Genomic DNA, 16,271 nt, shown 5'->3' with positions numbered 1-16,271 from the left:
TGGTCTACGTGCCACTGCTGCCATTACCAGAGGCGCCTTCACCGAAGAAGATAAGAGACTTGTAGTTGATCACAGTAAAGCCAAGAGATTCCAGGAAAAAAAATATGAAATCCCTAGGTCAAGAATTTGATGACCTTTGTAAGAAGGGCGAAATAGAATGCATATTCTTAGATGGCCATTTAGATGCAACTAAAGTTATGCTGAAAGCAAACAATTCAGACCAGCAATTCCCCAATACCATCAAAAAGAACATTATTCTGTGTGCAGTGAGTCGGGTGGAAGATATCTTTATCATTTCACTCCAGAGAAAGGCTCAAAAATAGGAAAACATGCTCAAGTTATTGCAGATGATCTGATGTATTTCATGAAGAAGAAAGGTATTGACAAAAGCTTGAAGCCATTGGTGAAAACTCTACAAATGTTAAGACTGGCTGTGAAGGTGGTGCCATGCGTTGTGTAAAAATCAAGCTTGACCGGAAGTTGATCTGGTTGGTGTGTGCACTCCACACAAATGAGTTACCCCTACAACACTTAATCACAACATTGGATGGGAAGATGTTGTCTAACAACAAATGGGCAGGTAAAATTGACAACATGCTGGACATTGCAACAGAACTTGACATTGTTTCTTCATTCACTGAGTTTCAATTGGTGAGTCTCTCGTTTCACTGAGCAACAGTGTTGTAAAGGATCTCTCTACTGATGAGGGGAATTGATATAGTATCACACAGGCCATAGGGACAGGAGAACTTCCCACAGATCTGGCTCTTCTGGAAATTGGCCCTGTAAGCCATTCACACTGGTTGACAACTGCAAATAGGCTTTGTCGAATATGGGTTTCAAAACATGACTTTAAAGGCAAAACTCTCAAAAACTTAAGTATGATAGTGGAATACATCATTGTTGTGTACTACACTTGCTGGATCAACATCAAAGTAAAACAATCCTGGATTGAAAGTCTGTGTCATATTGTTCCAGCTGCAGCAAGTCAGACTGCAAAAGAAGGTAAATGCTGTTTTGCCAACTATTAAACCAACTCAGCATGGTACGCTTTCAATGAAATGATAATCCAGACATTCTTGGGTTCAGATGACATTCAAGAGTGCAAAAGATCATTGACTTGAGGCAGTGGTGAAATCCAAACTTTTTTACTACCGGTTCTGTGGGCGTGATTTGGTGGGCATGGTGTGGCTTGGTGGGCGTGGCAGGGAAAGGATACTGCAAAATTTCCATTCCTACCCCATGCCTGGGGAAAGGATATTGCAAAATCTCCATTCCCACCCCACTCTGGGGCCAGCCAGAGGTGGTATTTGCCAGTACTACTCAAAATTTCTGCTACTGGTTCTCTGAACTGCTCAAAATTTCTGCTACCAGTTCTCCAGAACCTGCTGAATTTCACCCCTGGCTTGAGGGTTGCAGATGACACCCTGGGAGATTTTTCTGTACGTGCCAGAAAAACGCCTCAAATCAATGCCAGAACATCCACTCTGCTGGAGGTGACTGATTGGTCTGAAGGTGTATATGAGCCACCTTTCACGTACAATCTAACTACAGCGGAAATCAAGAAGTTCATTGACGAACCAATGCAAGTACCAAAGTGGCCCTGTCATGCCAAATCAATAGAGAGATGTGTGAAACAGGTCACAGAGGCAGCAAGCAAAGTACAAGACAAGACTTAATGAAACTCGCTTAAACATTTTTGTAACTCAGATAATTGCTTTCTGATGTTAGTTTATGATTGCATGGATTATTTTTTGTTTAGCTAGATAAGATTCATGCAGAAAAAAAGCTTTAATTTTTGTAGCACTAGGTGTAATTTTGAGAAGATAGTTAACAGTATTTGGCTTTTGTGGGGTATATGAACATGGATTTACCATACCAAGATAAATAATGTGCAATTGCAAAAATAACAGCAATTGGAATTCTTGGTGTAAAAACACATACCGTATTTTTCAGAGTATAAGTCGTTCCGGAGTATAAGACGCACCTTATTTTTGGGGGAGTATTGGTTTTAGTATTTGGCGCATCTTCCAGAATGAATTACTGACAAGGACTGAGGTACCACTGGGCTTTTGTGCTCGGCCAGGGATAGGAATGCTTCCCCACGCCGCCCCCTTCTTTCTCTTGGCCCTGCTGATGAGGGAGAAGGAAGGCCAGGCTTGGGGGATGGCCCCCACCCCACAAGATCCGTCCCTGCCGTTCTCTCCCAGCCCTCTTTGCTGGCAGCAACAGCAAATGTACCATGACAAAGGCGGAATCCTGTTGCCGCACAAAGGCAAGTGCAGGGGCACTTCGCTCCCGCACTAAGGCAACAGGGCGACAGCTCTTTCATCCCTCTGCCACCACAGGGAGCCGCAGCAGAGGGGTGAAAGACCCGCATGCGGCTCTAGAGCCACAGGTTGCCGACACCCGGGTTAGGGGATTAGACGAGTCCTATAAAAACCTCAAGCAAGCAGGTGTGTTTTGCTTTAACAGAAAATGACTGACATAAAGAAATAAAGCTCTCTTCAAATCATACAGAGGAAAGCCATTGTGTTTTCTTTAACCTCCTATAGTGCCAGACACAGAATAATGGTATTAAATGTATGGGTAAGAATATCAACCTTGCCATCAAGCATTTAATAGTGAGTGCCATACTGTGCACTAATCAAACAAGTAGGGGAAATCAGGCACAATGCAGGTTATGTGGAAAGTAAACACAGGGTCAATCAAAAAAGACACAGATGTCTATACACCAATACACAGAGTATGAGGAATAAACAGGGCGAATTAGAAATTCAAGTAAATGAGAGTAGATATGATACTGTTGCCATTATGGAAACTTGGTGGGATGAAACCCACAAATGGAACATACAGCTTTTAAATTTAAATTATTTAAAAGAAATAGACCAAATAAAATAACAGGTGGAGTTGCACTATACATAAGAAATAATTACATCTCTACAGATATAGGGCACAACAATGATGAAAACTGCCTTGAATGCATTTGGGTCAGTATAAAAGGTAGAAAAATTACATTGCCATAGATATATATTATAGACCACCCAACAAAGCAGAGTCAGTTAACTAAGATATGTAGGAAGCACATCACAATAGTAATGGGAGATTTTACCTACCTTGACATCAACTGGGAGACAAACTGCACCAAGTGGAAGATCAAACAGGTTCCTGACAAACCTAGCAGACAACTTTGTTTCCCAAAAAGTAGAGAAGGGAACAAGGGGGCCAGCCATATTGGAGTTAATTCTCACTAACGGAGATCAAATGATAAAAGGTGTTGAAGCTACAGGAATCTTGGGGGGGAGTGATCGTGCAATACTGGAATCCAACATTATGCAAGCACAGGCAATAGAACAAAGTAAAACTAGAGCCTTGAACTTTAAGAGTCCAAGAGTACTCAATAAATGGAATATTTCAGCAAAGATTAATTGTTTGGGAGTGCAATTTATTTGAGATGACATCGAAACCTGACACCTAATTTCAATAAACTTAGATCTTGGGAAGGATTCCATGGATGAGAATCCTGAGGAGGAAAACAACTCAAGAAGCTTGGGAAATTTTGAAAAGTGAGATTATAAAAGCACAATCTAGCACAATACCAATGAAGAAGAAAAATAACAGCTCTCAAAAGAAACCAATATGACTGCATAAAGAACTCTCTGATAAATTGAAAGACAAAAAGGACAACTATAGAAAGTGGAAAGAGGGGTACATAACAAAGGCAGAATATCGTCAAATAGCCTGAGCCTGCAAAGATGAAGTGAGGAAAGCTAAAGCTCATAATGAACAAAGGCTTGCTGCTTCCAACATATTAAAAACAAGAAAAAAGTCAAGGAAACAATTGGCCCACTAGTGGGAGAAAGTGGCAAGAAGGTGACAAGCAACAGGGAGAAAGCAGAACTACTTAATTCGATTTTTGCATCTGTCTTTACACAAAGGGGGGGAAAACAGTCCAACCTATCAAAAACAGCACCAAAAAAAACAGATTAGTAACACAACTTAAAATAAGGAAGAAAATGGTAAGTGAGCACTTGTCCACCCTAGACGAGTTCAAATCACCAGAACCAAATAGTTTACACCCCAAGGTTCTGAAGGAACTGACAGACATCATCTCAGAACCACTGAACTATATCTTTCAAAGATCCTGGAGCACAGGGGAACTGCCAAGGGACTGGAAAAGAGCTGATGTAGTTCCCACCTTCAAAAAAGGGAAAAAAAATAGATCCAGGAAACTACAGACCTGAGCCTGACCTCAATACCAGGGAAGTTTCTGGAAAAGATAACCAAGCAACGAATCAGCGAACACATAGAAGTAAACAAATTAATAATCAAAAGCCAACATGGGTTTGTCAAAAACAGATCATTCCAGACAAATCATATTGCATTCTTTGACAAAGTGGCAAAATTAGTGGACCAGAGGAATGCTGTGGATATACTTGGACTTCAGTAAGGCATTTGATAAAGCAGACCATAACCTACTTCTTGATAAGATAGAAAAATGTGGATTAGAGAGCATCAGCACCAGATGGATTCGTAACTGGCTGACCAATCACATTCAACATGTAGTCCTCAATGGAACTGCATCTACATGGAGGGAAGTATGGAGTGGGGTACTCGAAGGCTCTGTTTTAGTCCCAGTACTCTTCAACATCTTCATCAATTATTTGGATGAGGGAATAGACTCATCAAATTTGCAGACGACACCAAGCTAGCAGGAATAGCCAACACTTCAGAAGATAGACTTAAGATACAGAAGGATTTTGACAGGCTTGCATATTGGGCGCTATCTAACAAAATAAAATTCAATTGTGAAAAAAGTAAGATTCTGTATTTAGATAAGAAAAACAAAATGCACAGATACAATATACCTCACTCAATAGTAGTAACTGTGAGAGGGATCTTGGAGTCCTAGTGGGCAATAGTTTAAATATGAGCCAGCAGTGTGCTGCAGCTGCCAAAAAAAGCCAACATAGTTCCAGGCTGCCTAAACAGAGGAATAGAATCAAGATCACGAGGAGTGTTAATACTACTTAATATGCCTTGATAAGGCCACACTTGGAATACTGCATCCTGTTTTGGTTGCCATGATGGAAAAAAAGATGTTGAGACTAGAAAGAGTATAGAGAAGAGCAACAAAGATGATTAGGGGACTGGAGGCTAAAATATACAAAGAACAGTTGCTACAATTGGGTATGTCTAATTTGATGAAAAGAAGAACTAGGAGTGACATGATAGCTGTGTTCCAATATCTCAGGGACTGCCACAAAGAAGAGGGACTCAAGCTATTTTCCAAAGCACCTGAGGGCAGGACAAGAAGCAATGAGTGGAAACTAATCAAGGAGAGACGCAACCTAAAACTAAGTAGAAATTTCCTAACAGTTAGAACAATTAATCAGTGGAACAACTTGCCTCCAGAAGTTGTAAATGCTCCAACCCTGGAAGTTTTTAAGAAGAGATTGGATAACCATTTGTCTGAAATGGCATAGGGCTTCCTGCCTAAGCAGGGAGTTGGACTAGAAGACCTCCAAGGTCCCATCCAACTCTGTTATTCTGTTCTAAATTGGAGGAAGAAATTTCAGTTAAAATGCTAGGAATTTTTTTTAAAGTTTTTTGTTTTTTATAAAAATGTCAAATCAATGTGGGAATACTGTGGCACTTGAGCACCATACATTCCAATATAAATGAAACTGATCAGATTAAACATTATTACATTCAATCAATTTATGTATTTCTAATAACAATACACATCTATATTAGGTTACAGTCTATCACTATTCATTTATTCCACCTATTTCTCATTATTGCTTTCATTTTATCAAATAAAAATGTATACATTAATATTCCCTTTATTTCTATCATTTATTCTAGCTTTTAATCATGTCACCCTTTATAGACCCTTTCCTGTCTAACTTCTAATCATGTCATCTGCCTAAAAAAAGAAGGGGGGGAAAGAAGAGAGGGAGAGAGACGGAAAAGCAACTCAGAGCAGCAACAAAAAAGGAATCATCCATCCATCATCTCTTGCCCGCTTCATACTTTAATTGCTATGCTTTAAAAGAAAGAGAGGAAAAAGGAAAAGCAAATTAGAATAACAATAAAAAAGAAAATCATTTATCCATTGTCTCTTGCCCGCTTCATTACTTCAATTGCTATGCTTTTTTTTTTTTTTTGACTTGCCTCCCACATTCCTCTCTTAAGTCTCCATCTATATCTATTTCTTGGATGTCCAATCTAAGGGTTCCTCCCACCCAGGGGTGAAATCTAAATTTTTTCCCTACCGGTTCTGTGGGCATGGCTTGGTGGGGGGGGTGTCCTGTGACTGAGTGGGCATGGCCAATTCGATGTCACTCACAGCCACGCCCACTCAGTCACAAGACCCCCTTCCACCAAGCCACGCCCACAGAACCCGGTAGGAAAACTTTTTAAATTTCTTTCTCCTACGGCTTCGCCCACCCGCCCCATTCCCCGGACTCCTACTGCTCACCTTTCTCCTGCAGCTGGCTGTCAGGGAAGGCAAGCGCCCGAAAGGTACCGGAGTCGCTCACTTTCCTTGAATGAGCCGCTCTGGTCCACGCGCTGGCTGCGCAAGCGCACAATTCATTTAATTCAGCGGCAGGTTGGATGTGCGCTTGCGCAGCCGGCATGGACCAGAGCGGCTCATTCAAGAAGGAGAATGAGCGACTTGGGTACCTTTCGGGCACTTGCCTTCCCTGACAGCCAGCCGCCGGAGAAAGGTGAGCAGTAGGAGTCGGAGAATGCACCATTCCTCAACTCCGGCCTCGCCGCATAGCTGCTGCCTGCTCGCCCTTCGCCACATGGCTCTGCCCACCTGCCCCATTCCCTGGAGTCGGGGAATGCACCATTCCCGGATTCTTACTGCTCACCTTTCTCCTGTGGCTGGCTGTCAGGGAAGGCAAGCGCCCGAAAGGTACTGGAGTCACTCACTCTCCTTGAATGAGCCGCTCTGGTCCACGCGCCGGCTGCACAAGCGCACACCCAATCTGCCACTGAATTAAATAAACGATGTGGGCTTGCGCAGCCAGCGCCTTTCATTTCCAGTTAGGTATTTCTTCAGGGCATCCCAAAATGCTTAGGCACCACTTTAACACAGTTCTGGGCAAATGGTTCTGAATTATTTATTGGGGTTCAATTTAAAGCAAAAGAAAAATCCTCCCCCCACACCAGTTCCATCATGGCTCACCTCTCCAGCACCAGTCTCGGCTGTTATTCTTTGGTTATCCCAGCTTTGTAGCAGCCATCTTTAGGCTGCTCTTCTTGCCGTAGCTGAAAAGGACAGGAGAGCTGCCATTCTCCCCGACCTCACAGGGTGCCCCTATTTGCTTCACTGCCCCTACAGGGCAGTTTAGGCTCCCTCTGGAGCCCACAAACATGAAGAATTCAGCACAGGGAATGCGGAGACCAGCTCCTCTGTATCGCCACAACATCAACCGGAAGTCAGGAAAAAATTTTTTAATGGTAACGCATTTCAACAGTTGAACCCAGTGGTGGGATCCTATCGATTTAACAACCGGTTCACTGAACATGCGTGCACCAAACTGCATGCGCAGTTTGCAGAAAATTGAACTTCCATGTTGCTGAGAGCAAGGAAAACAGCTGAGGAGCAGCAATCCACTCTGCCGCCCCGATCAGCTGGGCTTCAGAAGCAGAAATATAGGTGAGTGTAACTCAGGGGCAGGTGGGCGGGCCCATTTCAAAGAAAGAGAGAACCAGTTGGCTCACGGCTGAAAGTTCGCCTGAACCGGTCCAAACCGGTAGAATCCTACCACGGGTTGAACCAGTTATCATGAGAGTATAAGTTTCACTTTGTTGCATGTACAGTATTCAGGCAAAGTCTGGGTAGCAAACTTTGGACATGCTTTAATTTTGATTTTTCCATTGAATAAGGGCTTGGACTTGATAGCCTAAGTCCTTCAATGAACAGTTTGCCTAGAAAAATTATAATGGATGATTTTTTATTTTTCTCTATAGAAAGCCTTTTTGTTTTTCCTTGCCAATGGAACTATCGGCCCGACCATTGTATTTATGGGAGTAATTGCCAGGAGGCAGAAAAGGAAGGAATATTCATTCTTCATGGAAATAGAGGAGTTTACCATGATGATAAGCAGCCAACGTTTCGCGCTGTTTATTATGCAATTAAAAATGTAAGTAAACATTTTAATTTGAACTTTTAAAATTAAAAATAATTTTTAGAACTCTATCTCAACCCTTCCAATAAATCTATTACCACCAGTTAAACAATAAATTGTACTTGTTTTTAAAAATAAATAAATACATTGAAAGTGGACATTCCAGAATCTGTTCTGAAATATTCAAGAATAAAATAGACTTTGAAAGGAAGTAAGGCTTTGACCTATACAGAAGGGCAGAAGTTACGTAATTGCAGTATTGATTTCAGTGAGACACTGAAAACTTCTAGTATTAAGCTTTCTAATTTTCAATTCATCAAGACCAGATGATGGTCTTGATGATGGTGTTGATGATGATGGTCTTGATGATGGTTATGGTCTTGATGATGATCGTGTTGATGATGATGGTCTTGATGATGGTTATGGTCTTGATGATGATGGTCTTGATGATGATGGTGGTGGTTATTTTGACTCAGGAGCACAATAGTATGCTTAAGAAATTCCATGCAATATATTGCTTCTATAAATGCTTGTAATTAGTAAATCTGCACTGGTGAACCAAAATAACAATTTCTACACAGGAATCTGACAATTCCTTGTTTCCTTTTTATTGCTAAAATTATATGTGATGCTTTGTTATTGAAAAGTTTTATTTCAATGTCATAGTTGTATAATTTTCTTATTTTAATTTTGTACTTTTTAAATATTATACATGCTTGTTTGCCAGTTCTAATAAACTATTTATCAGTCTTTCAGTATACTCACTTTTAATGCTTTTAATTAAAGCTTTTAAAGCTTTTAATTAAAGCTTTTAATGCAGCAGTGTTGCTTATTTTAATATTCATGCTACCTTGTATATAATCTTCAAAAATCAATAGTATATTTTAATGGTGCTTTGTGGCATGTTGTCATATAGCTTTAAAAATGAAAAAAAAAAGTACTATTGGGGGCCTTAGAGTTTATTATACCAAAAGAAAATGCAATTTCTTAATTCCTTTGAGTATTACCAAAAAATATTAAGAAAAGAAAACTGTTGGCTTTATTTAAGATCAGTTTTTGTTTATGCATAAAGCACAGGAAAGATGTAGATTAATTCCAGCAAAATAATAAAATTATTTTATTTGTAATGTTGTGTTTGCATATATTACAACATTTATAACATATTAAACAAACCTGTAACTGAAAAGCAATAGCCCTTTACTTCAGGTTTGCATTAAATACTGTGCAGACATGTTTATAGCTCAGTTTAATTAAAGTACTCCTTCTTTAATGATTCTATAGATCGCTATTTTTATGCTGTTTCTACTCAATATATTGTTTATTAATATATCACTTGAAAATTCTGGGGGAAGTTATATATATTTCGCACTAAAGCCACTTTATCAGAACAATGTGCTCCACAAAAATTAATGCATTATTTTAAGTGCTAATATGATTTTTATGTATCTTTGTGTGAATATTTGTGATTTTTACATTTATTTTATTTTATTTAAAGTGACGATAACTGGACATTATGAATAATTAGATGATATTGCTTCCTTGCCTGTTGAGGATTAAGAACATTGTTTTATTTTTTTTTAATTTATTTATTAAATTTTTATACCGCCCTTCTCCTGAAGGACTGAGGGCGGTGTACAGCCATATTAAAACAAGCATATACCCATAAAATTTAAAAACAATTTAAAATATATAAAAAAATTGGCCCTTGTATTAAAAACTACAGATACCCAATTAAAATTCATTTTCTAAGCCAGCCCGGCTTGTTGGAACAAAAGAGTCTTAAGGGCACGGCGAAAGGTATGTAAGTCAGGGATCATACGGATCTCCGGGAGCAGTTCATTCCAAAGGACAGGTGCCCCCACAGAGAAGGCTCTTCCCCTGGGTGTCGCCAGTTGACATTGTTTGGCCGACAGCACCCTGAGGAGTCCCTCTCTGTGGGAGCGTATTGGCCAGTGGGAGGCTATCGGTGGCAGAAGGCGATCTCGTACATACCCAGGTCCTAAGCCATGGAGCGCTTTAAAGGTGGTGACCAACACCTTAAATCGCACCCGGAAGACCAGCGGGAGCCAGTGCAGCTCACGCAGGAGAGGTGTTACATGGGTGTGCTGTGTCGTCCCCATAATCACCCACGCGGCCGCATTCTGGACCAGTTGGAGCCTCCGGGTGCTCTTCAAGGGGAGCCCCATGTAGAGAGCATTACAGTAGTCCAGATGGGACGTGACAAGGGCGTGAGTGACCGTGCGCAAGGCGTCCCGGTCCAGAAAGGGACACTACTGGCAAATCAGGCGAACCTTATAAAAAACTCCCCTGGCCACAGCCGTCATATGATCTTCTAAAGACAGCCGTGCATCCAAGAGAACACCCAAGTTGCGAACCCTCTCTGAGGGGGCCAAGATCTCGCCCCCAATAGTCAGTGATGGAGCTAGCTGACTATATTGGGATGCCGAAAACCACAGCCACTTGGTCTTGGAAGGGTTGAGTCTGAGCTTGTTTCTCCCCATCCAGATCCGCACGGCCTCCAGGCACCGGGACATCACATTAAGGGCATCATTGGGGTAGGGGCAGGTTTTTTACTGGACCTAGATTTTATTTTATTTAGAAATACATATGGATCATTCCATGTCAAGTAGTCTGGGGCTCCCAGCTCAACCATTATGGATTTTGACCCATCTTATTTGCATGCTTCCAACGCCTTCAGTTACATCATCAGGTCGACAGTATCAATTCCCAGAACCAACGCTAAAGAATGTGGCACGTAAATTCAATAATAAATAAGCGATCATTGGAATTTGGCAGTTCATATGAACAGTACGGACTTCGGGTTGGGAACTATATAAGATACCCACTTTAGGCTTGGGAACCTAGGATAAGCTGGCCAGTTGCTGGCTTGGGAACCGAACAGATACCCATACAAGGCTTTGGAACCTTGAGGAAGAAACCAAACTACAGGCTTGTCATCCTGAACCAAGAAACCCACCCGTGGCTGGTATTACATGGCTATCAGGCATGCCCCCTATGGTGATGTGGTTGCTGGGTCAAGTGCGTGAACTGGTTGTGATAATGTCACCATGGACTAACGCAATATAATAGTAGTAATGATGTCTATATAAAACAAACAAGACGAAACAATAATAGAATGCATGTGATGCTGCCATAGCAACGTCCTCAACTTTGTCCCTATTTTTAGGGCTTTATACATTAGCAATGAAACATCAGCCCTACTTTTTTAGAGGGGTTGAAAATGCTCTTTCTAATGAGAATGATTTAACAGAGTTTCCAGAAGGTCTTTTTTTTGTAAAAGCGGGCTGAAAATATCTTATTTTTGGCATTTTTACAAAAACTGTCATCTTTAACTCAATTTATGAACTATTGGAAAGCAGTAAGATAATGAAATTTTATATTTGACAACCTTGTGTTGCTAAGTTATTACGCACAAACTTTCACAATTCTCATACCTTTCCTTCCAGAGATATAAGAAGCCAAACTTTATCCTTTTTTTCGCACCGCAGTCATTTTTGACCAACTTTGCTCCAAATTATCTAGATGGAGATCGCTCATGAGAATGTTTTTATTATTTTGTTTAATAGAGCACAAGTTGTACAAGATGGCCAAGTTTTGTTTCTCTCAACAAAATATTGCCGGAGATATTATGTCTCAAAGTTGCCGAAACCTTAGAGTCATAGTGTAGAAGGCTGTGGTATGGGGTCAAACAAATGACTATATCTCCTCAAGTATTGCATCGGGAAACGTAACACTTTACCAGTGTTCATTGGGGACATGTGTTCACACCAAATTTCATCAAAATCCATGATGGGATTTTCTGAAATCAGACCACTTGACATGGAATGACCCATATTTATAAAATGCAGTATATTGCATGACAGCAGTTTTAGAACTACATCAGAAAATCTGGCATTGGTAAATCTTAACTTTTCAATACAATGTTTCTAACTAATACTATGTTTCTAATACTTTTCTAGTATTCGTTTGAAGATGACCTTCCACATGCATTGCTTCTGCCTCTTGAACACGAATTACAAAAGACACAGCATACCTACTGTGGAAGAATATACGAAGTGTTCATAAAACAACTCAAAGAAAGTATAAGGGACCTTAGTAACAGAAGAACTAAGGAAAGGTGATCATTGCAAGTTCTGCTCTTCAGACTTTCGTATTGAACAGATCAATGTAGGAGAATATTTGATGCCTGAAGTTTGTTCCTACACAAATGGTGTGCTCTAATATACTGTTATTTGAAGTTTGCATTATCTCCCATTGAGGACAAAATGAAGATAGTGAGCATCTTAGGCATCTAAAAGTTGAGGGTTGGAAATAATGATAAAACATGGCTTGTGAAACCACATGTATCTTACATCAGTGGTCCCCAAACTTTCCACCTTGGTACTCTGGCCCGGCATGGGAGAAGGCTTGTGACCAGCAGGCGCACACATGCGGCCACAGCTCTATTGGTGCAAGCGACATGGGCACGTATCCTCCATTTGTGCAAATGGATCTTCGCACGCAACCAGAGGGTGCTTCACTGGGCATTTGAATGGAGCTTCGCACACAAGCACAAACACCCTCTGCTCAAGTACCCTCCACTCATGTGAGTGGAGCTTTGCATGTGAGCCAAAGGACTCACCACTTGCACAAGTGCTGCTTCATGCAGGCTCCAGCCTGGTAGTAGCCTGCAGTCCGGGGGTTGGGAACTTCTGTCTTACATACTTGCATCTGACATTGGGCTACAAGTTCAAAAAGGCTAGGATTTGCATAGTGATATCACAGTGGATGGGGGTTGGTTATTATGTTTTTTACCATAATACTTTATGGGCTTATCTTGAATTATTCTTTGCGGAATATTTTTTTAACTTACAGGGATCTTTGAAGTTGAATTAGTACATGTTACTGCAGTGAGTTAGGAGAGCTATATTTGTATTCAGGTTTATTCTTTATAATTCAGTTCAAGAAACCTCAAAAGAATCAGATACCGTATTTTTCGGAGTATAAGATGCACTCCCCCCCCCCCACTAAAAGTGGGTGGAAATGTCTGTGCGTCATATACAGCTAATGTTGCCGAAGCCATGCCCAACCCCTGGCCCCCACCCTTTCGCTGTTTTTGACCTCCACATGCTCCATTTTAAACCCGTTCCAGGCTGTGGCGATCGCCATAGCCCATCACCGCCAATTGCCACCTTCGCACGTCGCCTTTCCGGCCTCAGTTCTTAGCCTCTGCACGCCCTGTTTTTTGCCTCAGTGCATCACATTTTTAGACGCTTCCAGGCAGCAGGGATCGCTGCCGCCATTCCACCACCTGGGACCAGCCAAAAACGTGACGTTCGGAGGCCACAAATGGGGTGTGCAGAGGCCGAAAACGCAACGTGCAGAGGCCAAAAATGTGACGAACTGAGACCAAAAACGCAACGAGGGAAGGCAGCAGTGGACAATGGCGATCCCCGCAGCCTGGAACAGTTGATTGGCGGTATTTCAGGAGGCTGATCCAACCGCCAATCAGCTGCTCCGACTGAATCACGCTGCGATAATGTGCTGAAGTTGACCAGGCTGTTTGCTTCTTGCTACAAGGACGCTAGCCAGATGAATACTATAGGTTATCACCATCGTTGCTGCCGCCTATCACCGCCTCTGTGTGCCCCATTTTCGGCCTCCGCATCCCATTTTTGGCCTCCACATGCCCCATTGTCGGTTCATTCCAGGCGGCGGGGATCACCACCACCTATCCCTGCTACCTGAAACGGGCTGAAAATGGGATGCATGGAGGCCAAAAATGGGGCGTGTGGAGGCAGAAAATGGGATGCATGGAGGCCAAAAATGGGGCGCATGGAGGTGACGATAGGCGGCAGCAGCGATGGGCAGCGACGCTGGCGATGGGCGGTGGTGATCCCCGCAGCCTGGAACAACTGATAGGCGGTATTCCAGGAGGCAGATCCAACTGCCAATCAGCTGCTCATGCTAAATCAGGCTGTGTTGAAGCTGACCAGGCTGTTTGCTGCAAGGAGGCTAATTTCTCACAGGCAGAGGCCGATTTTTTTTTCTTGTTTTCCTCCCCAAAAGCTAAGTGTATCTTATAGTCCAGAGAGTCTTATAGTCTGAAAAATTTATGTGCCTTTGTTTTCATGTCTTATACATTAAAAGATTTGACAATCAAGTTTTACACATATTTACACATATATGCTGTAAACTGCACATAACAATAGAATGTTCACTCTACGCAAGATTACTTAACGGAAATAAATTTAAGCTTTTCAGTATTTTCATTATATATTGCTATAGATAATTCATTAATCTGATATTCTACAATAGTTCTGAATTGTAATTTTTCTCACTTCCAGTCAGCAAGGTCATACTGGAGAACATTGAGTACTAATATGCAACAACATACATCTATGGAACTTCATGGCAGAATAAAATGTTTGGGATGATCATGTTTTTATTTATTTATTTATTTATTTATTTTATTTAAATTTGTATACCACCCTTTTCCTAGTGGACTCAGGGCGGTGCACAGCCAAGTAAAAAACATCCAATACAAAATTTAAAAATTTAAAAGAATTATACCCTTTGGCCAAACATTAAGAACCTTACGACTAAAACCCATTAAACAATTAAAAAATCTAATATCTCAAAAACGGGGGGGGGGGGAGGTTTCACGCCAGCCCTGCTTGATGGAAGAAAAAAGTTTTTAGGGCACAGCGAAAAGCCCGGAGATCTGATATCCTCCGTATCTCCGGGGGCAAATCGTTCCAAAGGGCAGGTGCAGTCACAGAGAAGGCCCTCCCCCTGGGGGTCGCCAGCCGACACTGCCTAGCTGACGGCACCCTGAGGAGTCCCTCTCTGTGGGAGCGTACTGGCCAGTGGGAGGCTATTGGCGGCAGAAGGCGGTCCCGCAAATACCCAGGTCCGATGCCATGGAGCGCTTTAAAGGTGGTAACCAGTACCTTGAAGCGCACCCGGAAGTCCACCGGGAGCCAATGCAGCTCACGCAGGAGAGGTGTCACATGGGAGCGCCCTCTCGCTCCCATAATCCCCCGCGCAGCCGCATTCTGCACCAGCTGGGGCCTCCGGGTGCACCTCAAGGGGAGCCCCATGTAGAGAGCATTGCAGTAGTCCAGGTGGGAAATGACGAGTGCCTGAGTGACTGTGCGTAAGGAGTCCCGATCCAGAAAGGGACGCAACTGGCGAATCAGGCGAACCTGATGAAAAGCCCCCCTGGCCACGGCCGTCATATGCTCTTCTAAAGACAGCCGTGAACCCAGGAGGACACCCAAGTTGCGAGCCCTCTCTGTGGGGGCCAATAACTCGCTCCCAATAGCCAGCGATGGCGCCAGCTGGCTATATTGGGACGCCGGAAGCCACAGCCACTCGGTCTTGGAAGGGTTGAGTCGAAGCCTGTTACTCCCCATCCAGATCCGCACGGCCTCCAAGCACCGGGACATCACTTCAAGGGCATCGTTGGGATGGCCTGGGGTGGAGATGTACAGCTGAGTATCGTCAGCGTACTGATGGAATTCCACCCCGAAGCCACGGATGATCTCGCCCAGCGGCTTCACATAAATGTTGAACAGAAGGGGTGAGAGGACCGATCCCTGCGGCACCCCACACACAAGGCGCCTCGGGGTCGACCTCTGCCAACACTGACTGCGTCCGGTCGGAGAGATAGGAGGAGAACTACCGTAGAACGGTGCCCCCCACTCCCAGCCCCTCCAACCGGCGCAGCATGATACCATGGTCGATGGTATCAAAAGCCGCTGAGAGATCTAATAGGACCAGGATAGAGGAGCAACCCCTGTCCCGAGCCCTCCAGAGATCATCCACCAACGCGACCAATGCCGTTTCCTTGCTGTGCCCAGGCCTGAAGCTGGACTGGCGTGGATCCAGATAGACAGCTTCATCCAGGTACCCAGGCAGTTCAATAGATCTTCATATATTTTCTCTATATTTCTATAATGAACCATTAAACTAATGTGAATTGTTATGTCATGAATGTGTTTTCAAATTTCCTGTAGTTCTGAACTCATTTTGCTATGTACCATAGAGAACTAAAAGCCTAAAGTATCTTAGATGAAAAAAAAACAGCCTGTCATAATAAAGTGGCAAAATATGGCTGGA

General features: G+C 42.6%; 1 protein-coding gene across 7 annotated transcripts in view; it reads left to right on the top strand.

Annotated features, from left to right (window-relative positions):
• Positions 1–14,584, top strand: part of GXYLT1 (glucoside xylosyltransferase 1) — an 89,853-nt gene extending 75,269 nt beyond the window's left edge. For all 7 annotated transcript variants that reach the window (XM_087873258.1, XM_034404284.3, XM_087873257.1 and 4 more), the window contains 2 exons: positions 7,990–8,162; positions 12,128–14,584. In XM_087873258.1, the coding sequence (XP_087729384.1) occupies positions 7,990–8,162; positions 12,128–12,289 (335 nt within the window). In that variant the 3' untranslated portion in view covers positions 12,290–14,584. The remainder of the gene's footprint in view (positions 1–7,989; positions 8,163–12,127) is intronic.
• Positions 14,585–16,271: the final 1,687 nt, after the last annotated feature.

The sequence above is a fragment of the Pantherophis guttatus genome, chromosome 7 (genome assembly GCF_059756535.1).
Source record: "Pantherophis guttatus breed Tessera chromosome 7, ASM5975653v1, whole genome shotgun sequence".
Taxonomy (NCBI): domain Eukaryota; kingdom Metazoa; phylum Chordata; class Lepidosauria; order Squamata; family Colubridae; genus Pantherophis; species Pantherophis guttatus.
Note: the sequence above shows the minus strand (reverse complement) of the source record. Positions and strands in the feature narration are given on the sequence as shown.